The sequence below is a fragment of the Sabethes cyaneus genome, chromosome 3, assembly GCF_943734655.1.
Source record: "Sabethes cyaneus chromosome 3, idSabCyanKW18_F2, whole genome shotgun sequence".
Classification (NCBI taxonomy): domain Eukaryota; kingdom Metazoa; phylum Arthropoda; class Insecta; order Diptera; family Culicidae; genus Sabethes; species Sabethes cyaneus.
In genome coordinates, this window is record NC_071355.1 from 104,998,872 (window position 1) to 105,016,658 (window position 17,787).

Below are 17,787 nucleotides of genomic sequence, written 5' to 3' on the forward strand. Positions count from 1 at the left end.
GCATAATTTAGCTTTATGTGTAGCATGTGTCTCGTAAAGCGGAATGGAGCGAAATTGAACGGATTTGATTTTAAATTCAACCCGTAATGCCGAAGCACCGGGAGGGCTTACTCAGTTCCCTAGATGAAATGCTGGTACGCACAGAAATTTCTCTAGGAAACTGAAACCAAATCCTACCCACGATTCATGAGATTTTGACTTACTCATGAAATTTAAAATTATCGCTGGTTATAACGAACGAGTGTTCAAAAATGATGTGATGTCTTTATTTGCGTAATCGAGACATTTTCTATGAGATAGCCATAGAATTTGTGGCTGTTATGCGATTATGGACAGCACAGCACTGAAAAATATACACACACGTACATGTATACATGTGTATGCATGTATGAGTGTGCATGGGTGTGTAGGTATGAATGAATATATGTTTGAGTGTTCTAAGTATGATGAGTCGGAATTTTTTCTTATACCTATGCTGCCAAACTACAATTGATAATGGGCAGGAAGTTATAGTCAGTAGCTGTGTTTCCTGTGTCAGTTTCCTATGTTATTACTGTTATTACTAATATTGCTATCGTTGTTGTTACTGTCACCTCTATTGTATTGTTTTGAATGTAATTAATTATAATTATTATTATTTTCTTATTTCCCTCCTTTATTAGAATGGTTTTCATGTCTTGTGACTAACCGCGTTAACGGTATTCAACTAACAATATAAAATGATCATGAATGACGCTGTTTGTCTCACAAGGACCCTCATAATGCTGATGACCCTCTGTCGGAGAGTCCATCAAGTCGGATGGTGGCAACTCACCGGCGGCCTGCTCCTCTCCATTCTTGCCGCTGTCGTCGCGGTCGGACTCAGTACAGTGGATCTCTCGAAAAGCTTTATAGCCTCGATATATATTTTGTTCTGTCCATTGCCTAATCCTGGCAGACTTCAACTATTCCATTTCTAACTAAATCTCTTTAGAGTATAGCTCTTCAAGTAAAAACAGGTATTCGATTCTCTGGCTGATTCAAGCGATAGTGAAGGGCTGTCCTCAATATACTATCATCCCCACTTCCTAAAATATGGTCATAGTACATAATATATGGCCATGGTATGAGGATTTTTTTTCGATTCAATACCATCCTCACAGAATTATCAACTTCGTTAACATCTTATTAAGTCTTGCTTCAGTGACAGCTTGCACTTAAGACTAAACACGGCATATATACATATCGCCAAGTGAAGTTCTACATGATCCACCGCATCCTTTCTTAGTTACAGAATTGCTTCAATTTGACCACGGTCTGAAGAGCATACCGATAAATCGGTTGACTACCGCTACAAATAGGCAATTACTGCCACCGGGAATAATACGAGCGAGTACCAGTCCCCATTATATCGCATCTGCTCTATTTTTCGGAAGTTCAAGTAGTTTTTCGATAGTTCTGAGCGATAATATTGCTCTTGAATAATATTCCGCACAAAATATTCGAAAATTTACGCCAACAGCTACAATACTGCAAAGATGGTAGATAAAGAAGCGGCTGTGGCTTTTAATGAGCAAAGGTGGTTGAACAGCGCTGGGTTAACCGTTATGACATGGGTAGTTGGAGAGATGAGTAGCGTCCATGCTAGCGAGTAGTTAGTCGGTAGTAGCATAGGTGATGGACAGACATAGAATTCTCGTGATATTACTAACCCGAAAATTGCAATCAACATGTTGACTAAAAATTTCCTCTTTTCTTTTCTTTTCTTTTGTTTCTCTGCCTGATCTCTATCGCTTCTTCTCACGGCAACAATGTTGTCATGAGGGACGGCAAGAGATCAGCCACAGACGACTGCACTGGTGATAACGATGGAGAGGACGGCGTGGAGCCGACTTTAGGCTTAAGTAAGATCAAAGACGGACAAGACGAGCAAACAAACAAAGGAAGGAGAAAACAAGATAAGTACAAGTCATCTTATTCAATATTCCATCATGTACACAATTATAGCGGATATGGAAAGGGCCAAGTTCTGTCATTCTTCTTCCTCCTCATTAATCCATCATCACCAACGCATTATGGCGCTAGCGTTATCCGCAAGGATTCTTTTATCATTATCACAACCACCTTATCTCAGCCCTGGACAGACTTGGCTCTAACTGCCCCACCTCGTGCTGCAAACAGAAACAGAAACAGAAACAGAAAGTTGTAAGCGAAATGCGTATCTGTCGTGAATAAAATTAATAGCGGAATTTAATCGTCAAAAAGTTTTTTTTTCATTTATTTATTTATGTACCATCTCCAACTACGCCGTACAGATTACTAACTTATTGCTAATTTAAATCTCTTATCCTAACGCTGAACATATTTCTAGACATCGTAGAATCAAACACATTACAAACATCATTAAAAGACCGCAAACAAAAACCAAAACAATTACAAATTACAAATAATGGCGGATTACGAAACCGCCGAGGAGGTACATTCCATCGCATCTGACCCAGGAGCTCGGAGCATTCAACGTTTCCTCTGGATACGCTCAATCGCAAGGGATTGCGTTATTTGGGAATGTACCCAAACAGGGGATGCATACTGCAAAATGCATCAAATGGGGATGCAAAATGCTTCAGATAAGCGAGCAATGCAGTGTCTTGAGGCAATAAACGTCCGTGAATCCAGAAGCATGTCGCCGCACAAAACCAAGCACTATGTTAGCTTTGGCAGTAATTAGGCTTATGTGCTCGTTAAACTTTAGCTTAGAGTCAATTGTAACTCCTAGATCGCGGATAGAGTTGACACGTTCCAGACAATCCGATCCTGTTTTATACTGGTGCAGAGAAACAGTATTGCAGCGACTGTAGGAAATTACTTTGCATCTTTGCTATTAACACGCATGCCGTTATCATCACACCAAATAAGCAGTTGGTTGATATCTGCTTGTAATGCAACGTAGCCGACAGGAGTGGCTATCCCACGAGAAATATTTAGATCATCGGCAAAAGAAAGTTTTGTTGATAAAAGCAGTCCCAACAAATCATTGATATAGATAATAAAGATGAGAGAGCCAAGCACACTGCCTTGGGGTACACCAGATGATATGCAGAATATTCTGGAGTGCGCAGAATTCACTTTTACGAAGGCTCTGCGGTCAGACAAGTATGAGTCTAGCCAGTCAGTGAACCTTGATGGAAATCCCATGTGGTTCAATTTGTCGATGACGAGATTATGTGGGACAGTATCAAAGACTTTGGCAAAATCAAAATAAATCGAGTTCACTGGTCGCTTAAGTTCGATCTCATGTGATATCGCTGTTACATAGCACATTAGATTCGATGTTGTAGAGCGATGTTTTTGTTCATGTGTGGACTCATCACTGTGACCAGTATAGTTGATCTATTGTGATATCGCCTGAGTGTTTGCTGTATGACCTGCACTGCATTTTTTTGCTATAATCGCTATTGAGTGAGCGATATGCTTATTAAATTTTATGCGTGCTTGTGTGTATTGGGGTTTACCCTTCCTTCAAGAGCTTGATCTACTTTACCCACTTATTCCTCGCTTCCAGTACTATCCCATATTACAGCCGTCCCTGGCGAGGACTTATTCATTCCTCTGACCAGTACACTTAACTATAGGAGAAACTTTTGCACTGTCAAGAGGCTTCAGTGGGCAAATATAGAATTCACCATGAAGAAAGGGTAAATGATGGGCCTGAGAATAAACCCACGCTAAAGTCACTTGACATCGTATGTCTTAATTCTACTAAGCCATTTCCCATGTGCCTGGGAATTTCCTTTCCTGGAGTGAGCAATTAAAAACGGCGGCAATCGGTAACGCAAGCGAAAAGACACAGTTTTTCAGAACAATTGGAGACAGGTCGTCTGCCCCGGGTGCCCCTTTCATTGAGTCGAGATCTTCCAGGGCGTTCTGAACTTCGTCTGCAGAAAACTGTATAAGCGACAGATTGATATGTAAGCGTATGTATGTATGTATGTCAGCGAAGCAGTTTTGCCGCTGGACGGGTGATGATTTGCTATAGGTATAGATACGCTCAAAAAATGAGTAAACCAGATTGGCTGCTTCCGAGTTGGACTGAGAAGTTGTTTTGTCGACACTGACGGACGAAGGAACATTGTTACCGAGTTTCCGTTTCAATAAAATCCCAGAAACGCGAAGGATCTTGTTTGACAGCTGACTGAATCCTTTGTAGGTAATTTTCGTGCGTTGCTGAGGGACCGCTTTGTACTCTCACATTCCCGAAGCTTATTTTATCAAATTCGTTTTTAGTTTGGAAATATTGGTTCCGCATTTTACGAAGGTTGTGTTTAATAAAATCTTTTAATTCCGTCAATCTGATTTCGAGTGTATCCGAGACATACGAATACCAACTCTCTTTTATAAAAAAATAAAATTTAATGCTGCTAACGATAAAAATTACTAACGATAATTTGTTAAACAATATTGAGACCCAATGTTTTGTTTTGTATATTTCAGTGGTATTCGTTATCAAAGCCGCCGGAGAAATATGCAGATAGGTTCATAGATATGCGTCAACCTGACGAAATCACCCTGAGCTGGTTGGAAAGATCGAAAGAAATATCTAGTAAATTATTATTACAATTGTGGCATTTACTAGCTAAAGCTATTTTAAGTGTGTTCATGACGCAAACAGACGTAAACGGATTACTTCGGAGAGGGTCCATGTTCATTCTTTCTGAGCTTCAGTTTCAACATCTGCTACTAAAAGGAGGAACAAAAGAATCACTAAAACAATCCTCAGAAGTAAGTATAACGTTTAGTAATATATTTTCCCTGTAAAACCGAATTATGTTCGTTGAATATAGTTGACTAGTTATGTAACTTTACTCAATTGTTCGGTAAAATAAAATACTTAAGGGGATATAAACAACTAAAATAAAAAAAATTATCGTATTAGATCTCGAATCTACATCCTTTTTTGCTTATTTTGATACTAATTTGTAATGATTCGACCACGGGAAGTGGATGAAAAACGTCTATATACATAAGTATTCCAGGGCCGCGTGGAACAAACTCGTCGAAATAAAACGCCATTCTCGTAAAAACAGGTTTTTCAAACTTTATGTTCCTTTTTCTCGGAAAATAATTAACGTATTGGAGCAAACTTTTTTTGTTGGTAGAAAAGTTTGTTTGGAAAGTGGGTATTATATTTATACACAAAACAGACAGAGAGAAAAAAGAAAACGAAGACAAGATTTTGTTTTACCAACCATCTTTTTATCTTTGTACTACAGTAATGACCCGATTTTGTCACCATGATGATGAATTTAGGGGTGACAAAAACGGGACAGTGACAAAATCGGGTATTTTTTCAATTTTAATTTTTTTGCAGATAACTTAGAACGAACTACATATATTTTATTCTGATCACTTTTAGGACATTTCGTACTTCCTTCTACCTCTCTGTGGACATTTGTCACCTGTTCACAGCACAGCCCCACAGGTATGAAAACACGCGTTTTTTAATTGCGCCGAAATGGTTGATTATACTGGTTAACTATGTTCTGAAAAATTTCACAGCATAAAAAGCTCTTTCTTATGGTATGAACGATTCTTTGATTAATCCCCCTAAAAGTAAGATAGAAAATTTATTTTTCAAGTAGTAAGAGAAAGAGCAAAATAATGTTCTACAAAATTGTTGAGAAGATTTTTTTTTTTTTTTTTTTGAGTGGTTTTAACCCAAAGGGTCATTCACCACGCTGTTGAGAAGATTATTATAAAGAACTTTTCCAAAGAAAGTGACCTTCTAGCTATTATAGTTGTGGAGATATGAAACAACTTTTGTGGAAACTCCACGATAATCAACACAGTTCTTTTCACAGTTTTTTAACACATTTGACATGTTTGAAAATGATTTTCAAACTAAGCTTTTGATAAATCAAAAGCGTGACAAAATCGGGGAAAAAACGTAACAAAATCGGGTCAAAAACGTGACAAAATCGGGGGTGACAAATTCGGGGAGTGACAAAATCGGGAATGTTGGAAACATCCTATTATCGTTTTCATATCGAGTTGCAGTAACTGACAGCGAAAGCATGTTCCGGCTTAAAATTTGACAGCGGGCCCAAATCAGACTATTGGTTGTTGTGTGATTTTTTGTATATGTTGGTATGTTCGCGGCAAACATAAGGTTACCGCCAATAGGGTACGTAAACAGCGTCGTTAATCGAGTTTTTTTTCATGTGTGGACTCATCACTGCGACCAGTACGTTGATCTATTATGATATTCATCGAGGTTACTGACAACTATATTCCATCGAACCATGTACCATGTATTTTACGTCATGCACCTGCAACTTAACGCTGTTCGTAGATTTATTTGACTTCGAAAATCTTTCCTCGCGCGCTTTCAGTAGAAGTAGAATCACATTGACCGTCAGCAAATATCAACGGCAACGCAATGGAACGGCATGTCGGTGATGGTCTCATGTAGAGATTCCAATCCCGCGGGGTATTTCAAAACCCGGTTTTTCGGTATTGATAAATTGAATACCGGTAAATAACAGTATTTGAAAAATAAATCGAAAAATGGTGTGATTAGAATTTTTGACGTAGGACCACAGACAAACAAACATAACACTCGTTTTCCATTCTTTGTACCGATTAAACAGTCGTTTCAAATTTGGGCTTTGTTGGGAATGTCTCCGTTTTGGCCAAGGTGGCGCTTTTTAACGAAAGCAGGGGAATGCCCCTTAACAAATACTTGCTAGTTCAAGGAATACTCCTGTTGCAATTTGATATATGGGAATGTCGATCATAAATGGTGCTGGTATTTAGGAAAAATGTGAGGTACGATAATTTTTGTTGATTTTTCTTCCAAGAGTTATGTCTGTTTGTCTGTGGTAGGACTATGCTGCCTATAATCGCATATCAGTCTCATCTAAAATATCATCGAGTTGAGAAAACAACGTTTGAAGGTATTTTTCTTGTTTTGGTTATTTCACCTGTTGAGCGTGGTTTATTCCTATTTTTTCGACATAATACAGCAATACCTCGATATCCCTCCCATGGGTAAGTGGTTTGACGCGCATTTTGGCTTACGCCTAAGCTTAGTTCCGCATGTAGAATGTAATATAGTTTAAGTTGGATATATGTGTAGTATGTAGTATTGCATAATTTATTTTTACGTGTAGCATGTGTATCGTAAAGCGGAATGGAGCGGAATTGAACGGATCTGATTTTAACCCTCTCTGTCCCAGAGGTGTTTTGGTGTTTTACAGTTTTTTATCATGTAAAAAAGCTATAAATTAGCAATTCGTCAAACGCAACTATACAGTTAGTAAAACAATGTTTTTACTACGTTATAAAATCAAAATATCCATATTTGAACGCCTCAAAAATTTTATCGGCCAATTTTAGTACCGGAAGTCATGGAGCACTTGTGCTACCATGGGACAGAGAGGGTTAACCCACCATTTATGGGATTTTGACTTACTCATGAAAATTTAAATTTATCGCTAGTTAGAACGAACGAGTGTTCTAAAATGATGTGATGTCTTTATTTGCGTAATCGAGACATTTTCTATGGGATTGCTATAGAATTTATGGCTGTTATGCGATTATGGACAGCACAGCACTGAAAAATATACTCGCGCGTGCATGTATACATGTGTATATATTCGCATGTATGAGTGTGCATGGGTGCATAGGTATGAATGAATATATGTTTGAGTGTTCTATGATGAGTCGGAGTTTTCGCTTATACCTATGCAGCCAAACTACAATTATTAATGGGCAGGAAGTTTTAGTCAGTAGCTGTGTTTCCTGTGTTATTACTTCATTATTATTATTATTATTATTGCTACTGGTGTTACAATTATAATCATCTTCAATATTGCTATCATATTTGTTACTGTCACCTCTATTGTATAGTTCTGCATGTAATTTATTATAATTACACAGGTCTGCAAAAAATAATTTTTTTCCAGATGCATGAGATACTTTAGGTGAATTATATGTTTTTTGAGGTGCTGAATCCAAAACTGACTTCCGTTTCTCTCCATCACGTATAGATTTTTTGCAAATTATACTTCTTATATGGAAAAGTCATAAATTGGGTGGAAAAATTATTATCACAGATTCGTAATAAAGACCCTAAATAAGGTCTTTTTTAGTATTTTTGTAAATTTTTACTTATTAAATACAGGAAAAATACTACTGGACTGAAATATTTTACTTCTACTATTTTTTCTCTCTTCAATACAGGATTACTTTACTCAGGTACGCTAACTTGCGCACATTCAACTGCAGTGCCTCATAGAAGCAAAATTTGTAAAAAATATGTATGAAGCATTTGTCTAGTTGAATGTAATCTACAATTTTGCTGAATAGAGTAGTGCATTATTTTTTCCATTTATAATAGAAACGGCCTTTAAATCTTATTATATAAATAGAATGTTTGTTCGCGTTAAGGATAAAGTTGCAACACTATTATTGCGTAAATACAACAGATAATGGAGTACTCAGTTCAGTAAGATTGTAGATTGCATTCCGCTCTACAAATGTTTCATACTTAACTTTTACCTAATTTGCTTCTATTAGGCAATACAGTTGACTGAGCACAAGTGGGCTTATTTGAGCGCACCAAATCTGCTTTAAAATAATATTCTCCATAGTTTCTCCATCATATATGGTTTTTTCCAAAACATGGTAGGGTTTACATTAATAAATACAATTCTGATGTAAAAATAAATTTTTTGATGTAAATTACAACCGGGATATTTCTGCTGCTTTATGTCTAAAACCAACTTTCAAAATTATTCAACAAGTATTGCATTAAAACGTGACGTGATGGACAATTTTTATTATTTTTTCTGAATTCAGTGGACAAAAATCTATAAGAATCAGTTGAAAAATCCTATGCAGTTTTTTTTGATGCAGACCTGTGTTATTATTGTTATTTTCTTATTTCGCTCCTTTATTAGAGTGATTTGCATGTCTTGTGACTAATTGCGTTAACGGTATTCAACTAACAATATAAAATTATCTTGAATGATGCTGTTTGTCTCCCAAGGACTCTCCTAATGCTGATGAGCTACTATTGGAGAATCCATCAAGTCGGACGGCGGCAACTCACCGGCGGCATGCTCCTCTCGATTCTTGCTGCTGTCGTCGCGGTCGGACTCAGTGGATCTCTCGAAAAGCTTTATAGCTTCAATATGCATTTTGTTCTATCCATTGTCCAATCCTGGCAGACTTCAAATGAAATTCCACTTCTACCTAGATCTTTTTGGAGTATAGCTCTTCAAGTAGGTATTCGATTCTTTGGCTGATTCAAAGGATAGCGGAAGGCTGTCCTCAATATACCATCATTCCCACTTCTTAAAAGATTGTCAATCTCGCTAACATGTTATTAAGTCTTGCTTCAGTAACAGTTTGCACTAAACACGGCATATATACATATCTCCAAGTGAAGTTCTACATCAGTGGTTCCCAGACATAGGTGTGGTGTGGGCCAAATCAGATCGTCCCAAGAGTCCGCGGGCCGCAATGACCTCTGGCCATTCTTGTGCATAGCAAAATGTAAAATAGGCGGCAACAAAAACCGATTTCCAGGAATCACCACATCTTGTTAAACCGGAAAGCAATAAGATCAAAAATTATTAATAAGATCTACAATATGCACGAGGTACTACGATTAAACTGAGTGACCCCTGTGTCATCAAAAAATTATTCATAAGTCTGCCATCTCTCAAATCAGCCCGCGGGCCATACGAATCATCACGAAGGGCCGCAGTTTGGCCATCACTATTCTACATGATCCACCATATCCTTCTTAGTTACAGAAATTCTTCAGTTTGACGACTATACCGACCGAAGAGCATACCGACAAACCGGTTGACTACCCCTACAAATAAGCATTTACTGCCACCGGGAATAATACGAGCGAGTGCCAGTCCCCATTATATCGCGTCTGCTCTATTATTCGGAAGTTCAAGTAGTTTTTCGATAGTGCTGGAGCGATAATATTACTTACTTACTTACTTATGTGTCCATGTCCGCCGGTCCGGCAGAACAAAGGGATGAAATCAGAGATCTCCACTGCTGACGGTTACCCGCCATGGCTTTTACCTGTCGCCAGGACAGGTTCACGTCTACAGCCTGGATGTCGTTGGCTAAGCTCTATCGCCATGAGCCTCTGGGTCTGCCTCTTCTACGTTGTCCTTGTGGATTCCAGTCGAGTGCTTCTCTGCAAACCTCGTTCGCTCCTTTCCTCAAAGTGTGTCTGATCCACTTCCACCTACGTTCACGAATTTCTGTGGCTATCGGCCGTTGATGACACCGACGATGGAGTTCCTCATTGGATATCCAGTCATCAGGCCACCAGGCACGAATGATGTATCGCAGGCACCGGTTAATGAATACCTGCAGTTTTTGCGTCGTCTCCGCTGAAACGCACCACGTTTCGCAGGCATACAGCAGTACGGATTTAACGTTTGAATTAAAGATTCGGGTTTTCGTACGTAGAGTGATCTGGTTTGAGCGCCAAATGTTTCGCAGACCTGCAAAGGCACCCCTGGCCTTCCTGATGCGTGTGGTTATATCATTCTTCGTACCACCATCGGGCGTTGTCTGACTACCAAGATATTGAAAGGCGTCTACCTGCTCAACTTGTTGTCCCGCTACTGTGAAGTTGGTGGAATTGTCAGTCAGCGATAATATTGCTCTTGAATAATATTCCGCACAAAATATTCGGAAATTAACGCCAACAGCTACAATACTACAATGATGGCATGTAAAGAAGCGGCTGTGGCTTTTAATGAGCATAGGTGGTTGAACAGCGCTGGGTTGCCGTTCGTGATGACATGGGTAGTTAGAGAGATGAGTAGCGTCCTTCCTAGCGAGTAGTTAGTAGTAGCATAGGATATGGGCAGACAGAATTTTAGAATCCTCGTGATATTACAATTGGCGGAACTAAGGCCCCCCTAGGAGAGATTTAGCCCCCCTAGAAAAATTTACTTGTCCGACCAATAACATGGTCGAAAAAAATGCCAGGGCTATAACCCCTCCTTGAAATGAGCGCTGGTTCCGCCAATGTATATTACTTACCCGAAAATTGCAATCAACATGTTAACTAAAACCTCCCCCTTTTCTTTTTCTTTTTTCTTGTCTGATCTCTGTCGTTGCTTCCCATGGTGACCCGTACGTTGTCGTGGGGGGCAACGAGGGATCAGCCATAGGTTGAAGACGTTGGAGCGGACGACGTGAAGTCAACGTAGGCCCTAAGTTATTACGAATATACGAACAAGACTGATACATGCAGAGAAGCGGATAAACAAAAGGAAGGAGAAGATCAAGATAAGTACATTCATTGTTATTGCTTATACAATTGTAGCGGGTTTGCATAGAGTCAAGTTCTGTCATCTCACCAACAAATCATAAATCCGATGATACTAGGAACGAATTGGACCGCCCAGTTAGCTTCGAAGTACGATGCTGACCTAACAAGCCAGTCGTGTTCGAATCTTGGCTAGGCGGTTTTTGCTAGTCAGTTGCTAGTGCAGAGAGTCAGTAGGATCGTTGCACTGACCCCGTAATTTTCCTGAACTCTAACAATCGGCTGCGAAGTCTGTCGATAAAGAAGGGTAATGTCTATTGACGATTTAAGCCCAAGACTTTGCATTGCTTTACTAGCGACGAATTCGATTCCAGGCTCGAAAGGATTTATGGGGTGCGTACGACTTGAAAATTCAAAACTCTAGCTCCCAGACCGATCCTTAACGGTCGATACTTTTTGGAAGTCATCAATGTACGGTATTTTCTTATCGACTTTGACCACTATTTCGTCGTAAGATCCGCGCAAGGTTATCGGAATCGGCGAAGGCTCGCACTGAGAGGATGTTGCATTTCAACATTCAGCGGTTTACGGCATATGACGTTGTAGTGGAGTACACCAGAAAGCTTGATCAACGAATCGCAGAACAGCAGGAAGAAAGGGAATAAGATGTAAGTGGGCTGTGGAGGATCCTACATGGCGCCAACAACTACGAGGGAAGTGATAGGCACAGGGACTTTCTGTGCGCGCGCCTCTGTTTCGTGCGACGAAATTATTTTTACTCTCGCGCACAGTATTTCTATCTGCAAGTGATGTGACAACGTATGTCACGTAGGTCACGTACGATTTGTTGTTTGCTCTTTTGCTTTTCCTTCGCGAACCAGCGGGGTGCGTCCAAAGATTTCTCGTCGCTTTACAAGTTGAACGAGATACTTGTATGGCATGTACGTGAGACAGTTCGTGCGCTTGATCTCGCGAGACTTGCTCGTGTGCTTGTCGCGCTGCTTGTCGCATGTCGTGTGTTAGGCCCCGTACAGAGTAAACGCGACAGCGACGCGACACGACTTCGCTCTCATGTTGCTAAATGCACAGTCCTGCTTCGGGCGAAAAAGGGCTGCGCGTATAACTACAGCAAGAAATGTCGCGTCGCGTCGCATGTCGCTTGCACTCTGGCGGTATCCTTACGCTTTGTGCTGCTGCATAAAGCTTGGGTTTTTTTTCGTCGTCGTGTTTTCTGCAATCTAGCGCGTTGAATAGTCAATAATTAGGCAGGTAGCAACGGATTGGTTGCAAATAGTGCTTGAAAGTTTACCTTCTGCGGCTGAAGTGGTAGTTTGAGAAACATCAGAAATCAGAAAAATTCAACAGATACGCTATGTATTGTATTTTAATTCTGAAGTTTTAAAAGTTGCTAAACATATGTTCTGATTTCTAAAATAAATAAAATGTGAATATTCATAATTCAATATTAACAATTATTAAGTTAAGTTTAGGTGTCCAGCAGACTTCAACATCGAGTAATCGTTAAGATTAGGGTACCTTAGCAGAAGCTTAATAAAACCTGGTGTTGTTAATTTCGCAACGAACTTTAGTTGAACTTTTATAATATTTACGGATAGCACGTATTACGAGTATTACTCATGAAAAAATCTATCCTGAGACATTTAAGCTCAAAAATCGAATGTATGAAATTGCGTACAGTATTTTGATTTTGGCATGCCACGATTTTGACACGGACCGAATTTAGCAGTAGAATTTAGAAAGTATTTCGCTTTCAAAAATATGCTTAAACATCAATCAGTTTCGGTATACATGTTCAAAATGGCGCAAAATGATGACGTCAGTATGTGCATAAAAAATGGATTGCAGTTGTAGAATTTTTCAACAGATATTTTTATTGACATAGAACTATGAGTACATCGGGCTATGAGTTGGGCTTTTCGAGTATAAAATTGTTGCAATCATAGATAAATCATTGATTAATAATATTTAGTCCATTTTTGACTAATTTTTACTCAATTTTTCCATAACAAAAAGGGTCTCGATTTTAGCAACATAGGCGAGACGCAAAATAGGCGCAACATAGGCGAGTTGCCAAATTTGAAACCCTACTGTATTTCTATAAAAAAGCATTTCGTATTCGTAAATATTTATTTTTTTATTGCATTGTGGATTCCATCATGTGAGTTGATTTTAAACGTCATACATATATGGATCTGATGACTGCAAAGTTGTTGCAGTTATCGAACTTGAAGTTAAAAGAATTGTATCGAGAAACCCAATCTCTGGGATAGGAGACACTTACCGAAATGATGAACTTATCTCTTTACATGTTGGAGTTATGTTTAATTGGTTTTCTAAATACAGTGGGATTTCATTTATATTATGGCATGGTTCTATTTTGGGATGCCTCGATTTTGGCAACAAAAGTATTCGTTTTTTTTCAACACGCAAACAAAAATATGCTTAAACATCAATTAATTTTTGTATACATGTTCAAAATACTCAAAATGATGACATCAGTATGTGCAAGTTTTTATACTCTGTTTTGCTAAAAAATCTACTTTTTTTTTAAACCATCGTTCGCGAAGGGACGAGGTATCTACTGTTTCGAGGTATTACAAATTCTCATATTCTAATCATTTCCAACCAATCAAGTTCAAAAGTTACAATGTTTGAAGAGATGTTTCAATAAGAATTTCTCAATTAAGTTTAGTATGGAATTTCTTTGAAACAACCCTGTATTTATTAACCCTTTGTTTATACACTGGGGTCAATTTGAGCCCTGGCCACTTTGAGAAGCTATAACTTTTTTTATTTTTCAATGAATTAATCTATTTCTTTCGCGACTGGATGTATCTACTGGAGATCTTTTATTATAAAAGTTATTTAATCAAAAAATTTCGAAAACTTACGTTTTGCGACAATTTTATTGAAAAACTTACGTTGTCTGTACATTGGGGTATATCTCAGTGAAAACTTGACGGATTTTCGAATTTGTAGATGTTTCAGAAAGGTAATTTAATGGACTAAATGATAAAATTATGAATGGTGACTGACGGGGGGGGACCTTTTAAAAGTAAAAGTTTTAGTAAAAAAAAGTCGGAAAAATCGGATTTTTTCAGATTTGTAACGTTTATATCACGAAATCCTTACCATCTAGAGCGATGGTTCCTTCTACAAAAATATACACGTACACGAGATCTTCAAAGTTACATGTGGCGTTTTACAGGATTTGCTCGCTAGGTGGCGTTAATGCGAGAATAATCAACTTTTGTCTTAAATTGATGAATTCTCTTCGTGGAAATCGTCCTTGCTCGCGGAAAAATTGGACAGATACACAAGATTTGCAGTAAGCATGGTCTTGTGGCAGAAAAAATCTATGGCTAATAGTGTGGTTCAGAATTTGATCGCTAGGTGGCTTTGGTGCTCCATTTGTTTTTAGTTCTTTATCGCAGCTTATAATACTGACTGGATGTAAGATTTTTTTGTCTACGGCATAATTGTTTAAATAGTCGAGACCACTCTATTCTGAAAATTTTGGTACACAATTCAGTCGCCAGGTGACGCTAGTGATGTATTCGTTTTCTTCCGGTACTTACTATGTTCAATTTTTGCGCATCGTTTTAACATACATCCTGGCTGAATGGGTACATTACTTGGCTATATTGGTATTGCGAATAATTGTACTAGTTTTATTTTGCGAATTAATGTCGAAGACGACGACCTCTTTTAGAAACAATATTTTCATACACAATAGGTAAATAAATCTTTAATCTGTAATCTGTGGGGGGTTGACTAGCTGGATGCTGATGAGTGCATTACTTCTACACTAGGTCCGAGGGGTGATCTTATATCGGGGCCTCCAAGAGTCATTTCTGCCTGCCGAGATAGCTTACGACAGCCAATAAAACGCAGTAGCGAATTGACTCTGGAGGTTCCAAGATCAGACAGCGTCAAGTTTTGGTCATATAGTTATGTATCATACGTCATACGGGGTGCTTGTGTGGGCACCTTACTATGCTGTTCAAATCAACCGGATGAATCCAGCGTCAATTCGTTCGGTTCGGTAATGTATCTAGAAGAATTTTTAAAAATAGAATAAGTTTATATTAAGAACTGTCTGTACGATATAATCGAAGACTAGGAAATAAAATTAAAAAATTAAATCAGTCTAGTTATCAATGGTTAAAATGGTAGACGTTTGAAGCAAAGAGATAAAGATATACGTTTTTCATACCTGTTGTTCGGATGCTCATACTCCGTTTCTCTTACCCTTTTATGATGAATTTTGCCTCAATTCAACAGGAATTCCCATTCCTGTTAGAGCCGCCATTGCCTTGTCTTCATCAAGTGTACCCATATTTGCCTTGTTTTAGTGGGGGTTTCTCGAGCGAAGTCAGATCCTCTAGTAACACCTTGATCCAGTGTAGGTAGTGTCCTAAGCCTTTCTGCTGCAACTATCCCTGTTTGGGTGGTGGTCTTAGTTTCTTTCCCTGGCGTGCAAGGCATTGGATGGCGTGTGTGATGGCGTGATGGTCTCTCACACACATTAATGCATTGTGGAAGACGAGGTTGAGAAGAGAAAATAAGAAGAAATGGGATTTTTAGTCAGTGGTAAGAAAAAGGTGGTCTGGTTGGCATGCGAGACAGAGTTCTTCAAAGCTAGAACCCAAGATTATAGAATCTTAAGAACTCCGCCCACATAAGAGACTAAATAAGAGGTAGGGTGACTCTGACTCTTTTTAGCTCCCACTCCCATCCGTATGCCCCCAAAGGCTGACCGCCAAGCCCAGGGTACTCCATCACTTTTATTTTAGACTTCAATGGTATTTTTAAGTTGCTCACTGGTTCCGTTGACCTTGACCTAAACTAAGGATAGATTGTTTAATTATGTAATTAGTTTATAACTAGTTAACCACATAGTGAAAAAACTACAAGGTATACAGCCCTAAGGGTTGTACGAAAGGGTGACGTAGGGCTGTATCATATAATACTCATTACATTGATAACATGTTTTAATCGATGAAGTATAACTTTACGTCTGATCATTAGATAAAAAACTAATGCAAACTGCATTTATGGCATATTCATATTTGTGTATCTGTGAGTATCATTGTTCGAGTGTTTATTTGTAAAAGAAGAGCCAAATATTCTGATTTAATTCTTCATTGAATCAATGGTGGTTTTGAAAAAACCGTTTGAAGATGTTTGCTGGCCCTGAAAAGAACTATGTTTGAGCTGATAGCTCATAATACTATAATTACTGTTGCCAATATATAGATGGATGTCGCTATTCGGTCCTTTAGACTCTAGGATGATGGTTGCCCGCTAATACAGGAGTGATAGGAAATACCAACTCACTGTAAAGTAGAAATGGATTAGTTTGATCAAAATACTGACCGTCCGTCAGTGCGATCGTGCGATAAATGAGCAGACGGCGAACCTAGTGTGCTATTATATAGTCACTGGCACTGCCGTTGCTACTTGTAAGCTAGTGTAGGTGTGGGAGAAACCAGATCGGCTGCTGCTGCTGCTCAAATAATTATCCGAATGGAACGTTAATCATTTAGAAAGTGTAGAAAAATCTTTCCATTCTTCAATGACTATAGTTCTTATAAGAACTGTTTAAGACCACAATGGCCTGCTGCTGAATTTGCTGCCCGTCAGTCGATCCGTTTCCATTTTCCTTCAGTGTTTGTTTGCGATAATTGCCATTGAAACTGTCGCCAAAATGCCATCGGGTATGCCTCGAATTGCCGCAAAAGTCCTTGGATTTGCATCCAATTGCCGGTGTTGCCGCCAAAATGCCATCGTTTTTACCTCCAATTGCGGTCGGTGTTGCCGCCAAATGCCGTTGGTTTCGCCACCAATAGCCGTCGATGATAAATACTGACCGTCCATCAGTGCGATCGTGCGATAAATGAGCAGGCGGCGAGCGAAGTGTACCATTTTATAGTCACTGGCACTGCCGCTGCTACTTGTAAGCTAGTGTAGGTGTTGGGGGAAACCAGATCGACTGCTGCTGCTGCTCCTGGTGCCTTCAACCCGTGAACGGATCTGATTTTAAATCGAATTCGTTCAGTTCCACGACACATACTACACCTAGAGCTAAATTATGCAATACTAGCATACTACACAGGAACTAAATTAAATTAAGCTAGATAACATTCTACACACGGACTAAGAACTAAACGGCTGTTGAAGGACTCGACGAACCACCTACCCAAGGGAGGGATTTTCTTACACAATAAATAAATCAAAACAAAAAGCACACTAGCGTCACCTGGTGATTAAATCTGTGCTAAACTGTCTATCATAGAATGGCCTGACCAATCTTGCCGAAGACAAAAAACTTGCATGTAATCTACTTGTTTAACTGCAATATTATAAAACAGTATACGTACACCACCTGCTGGATGAATTCTGAACCATTTACCAAGGTTTTATCTACCATCCGACTATGTTCACCTTGTCTATATAATCAACTTTAGCGA

General features: G+C 38.9%; 1 protein-coding gene across 1 annotated transcript in view; it reads left to right on the forward strand.

The window, feature by feature from the left end:
- The window catches only part of LOC128743217 (protein-L-histidine N-pros-methyltransferase), an 86,719-nt gene that overhangs the window by 7,874 nt on the left and 61,058 nt on the right, over positions 1 to 17,787 (forward strand). The window contains exon 3 of the mRNA XM_053839750.1: positions 4,471 to 4,758. Coding sequence (XP_053695725.1) covers positions 4,471 to 4,758 — 288 coding nt within the window. The remainder of the gene's footprint in view (positions 1 to 4,470; positions 4,759 to 17,787) is intronic.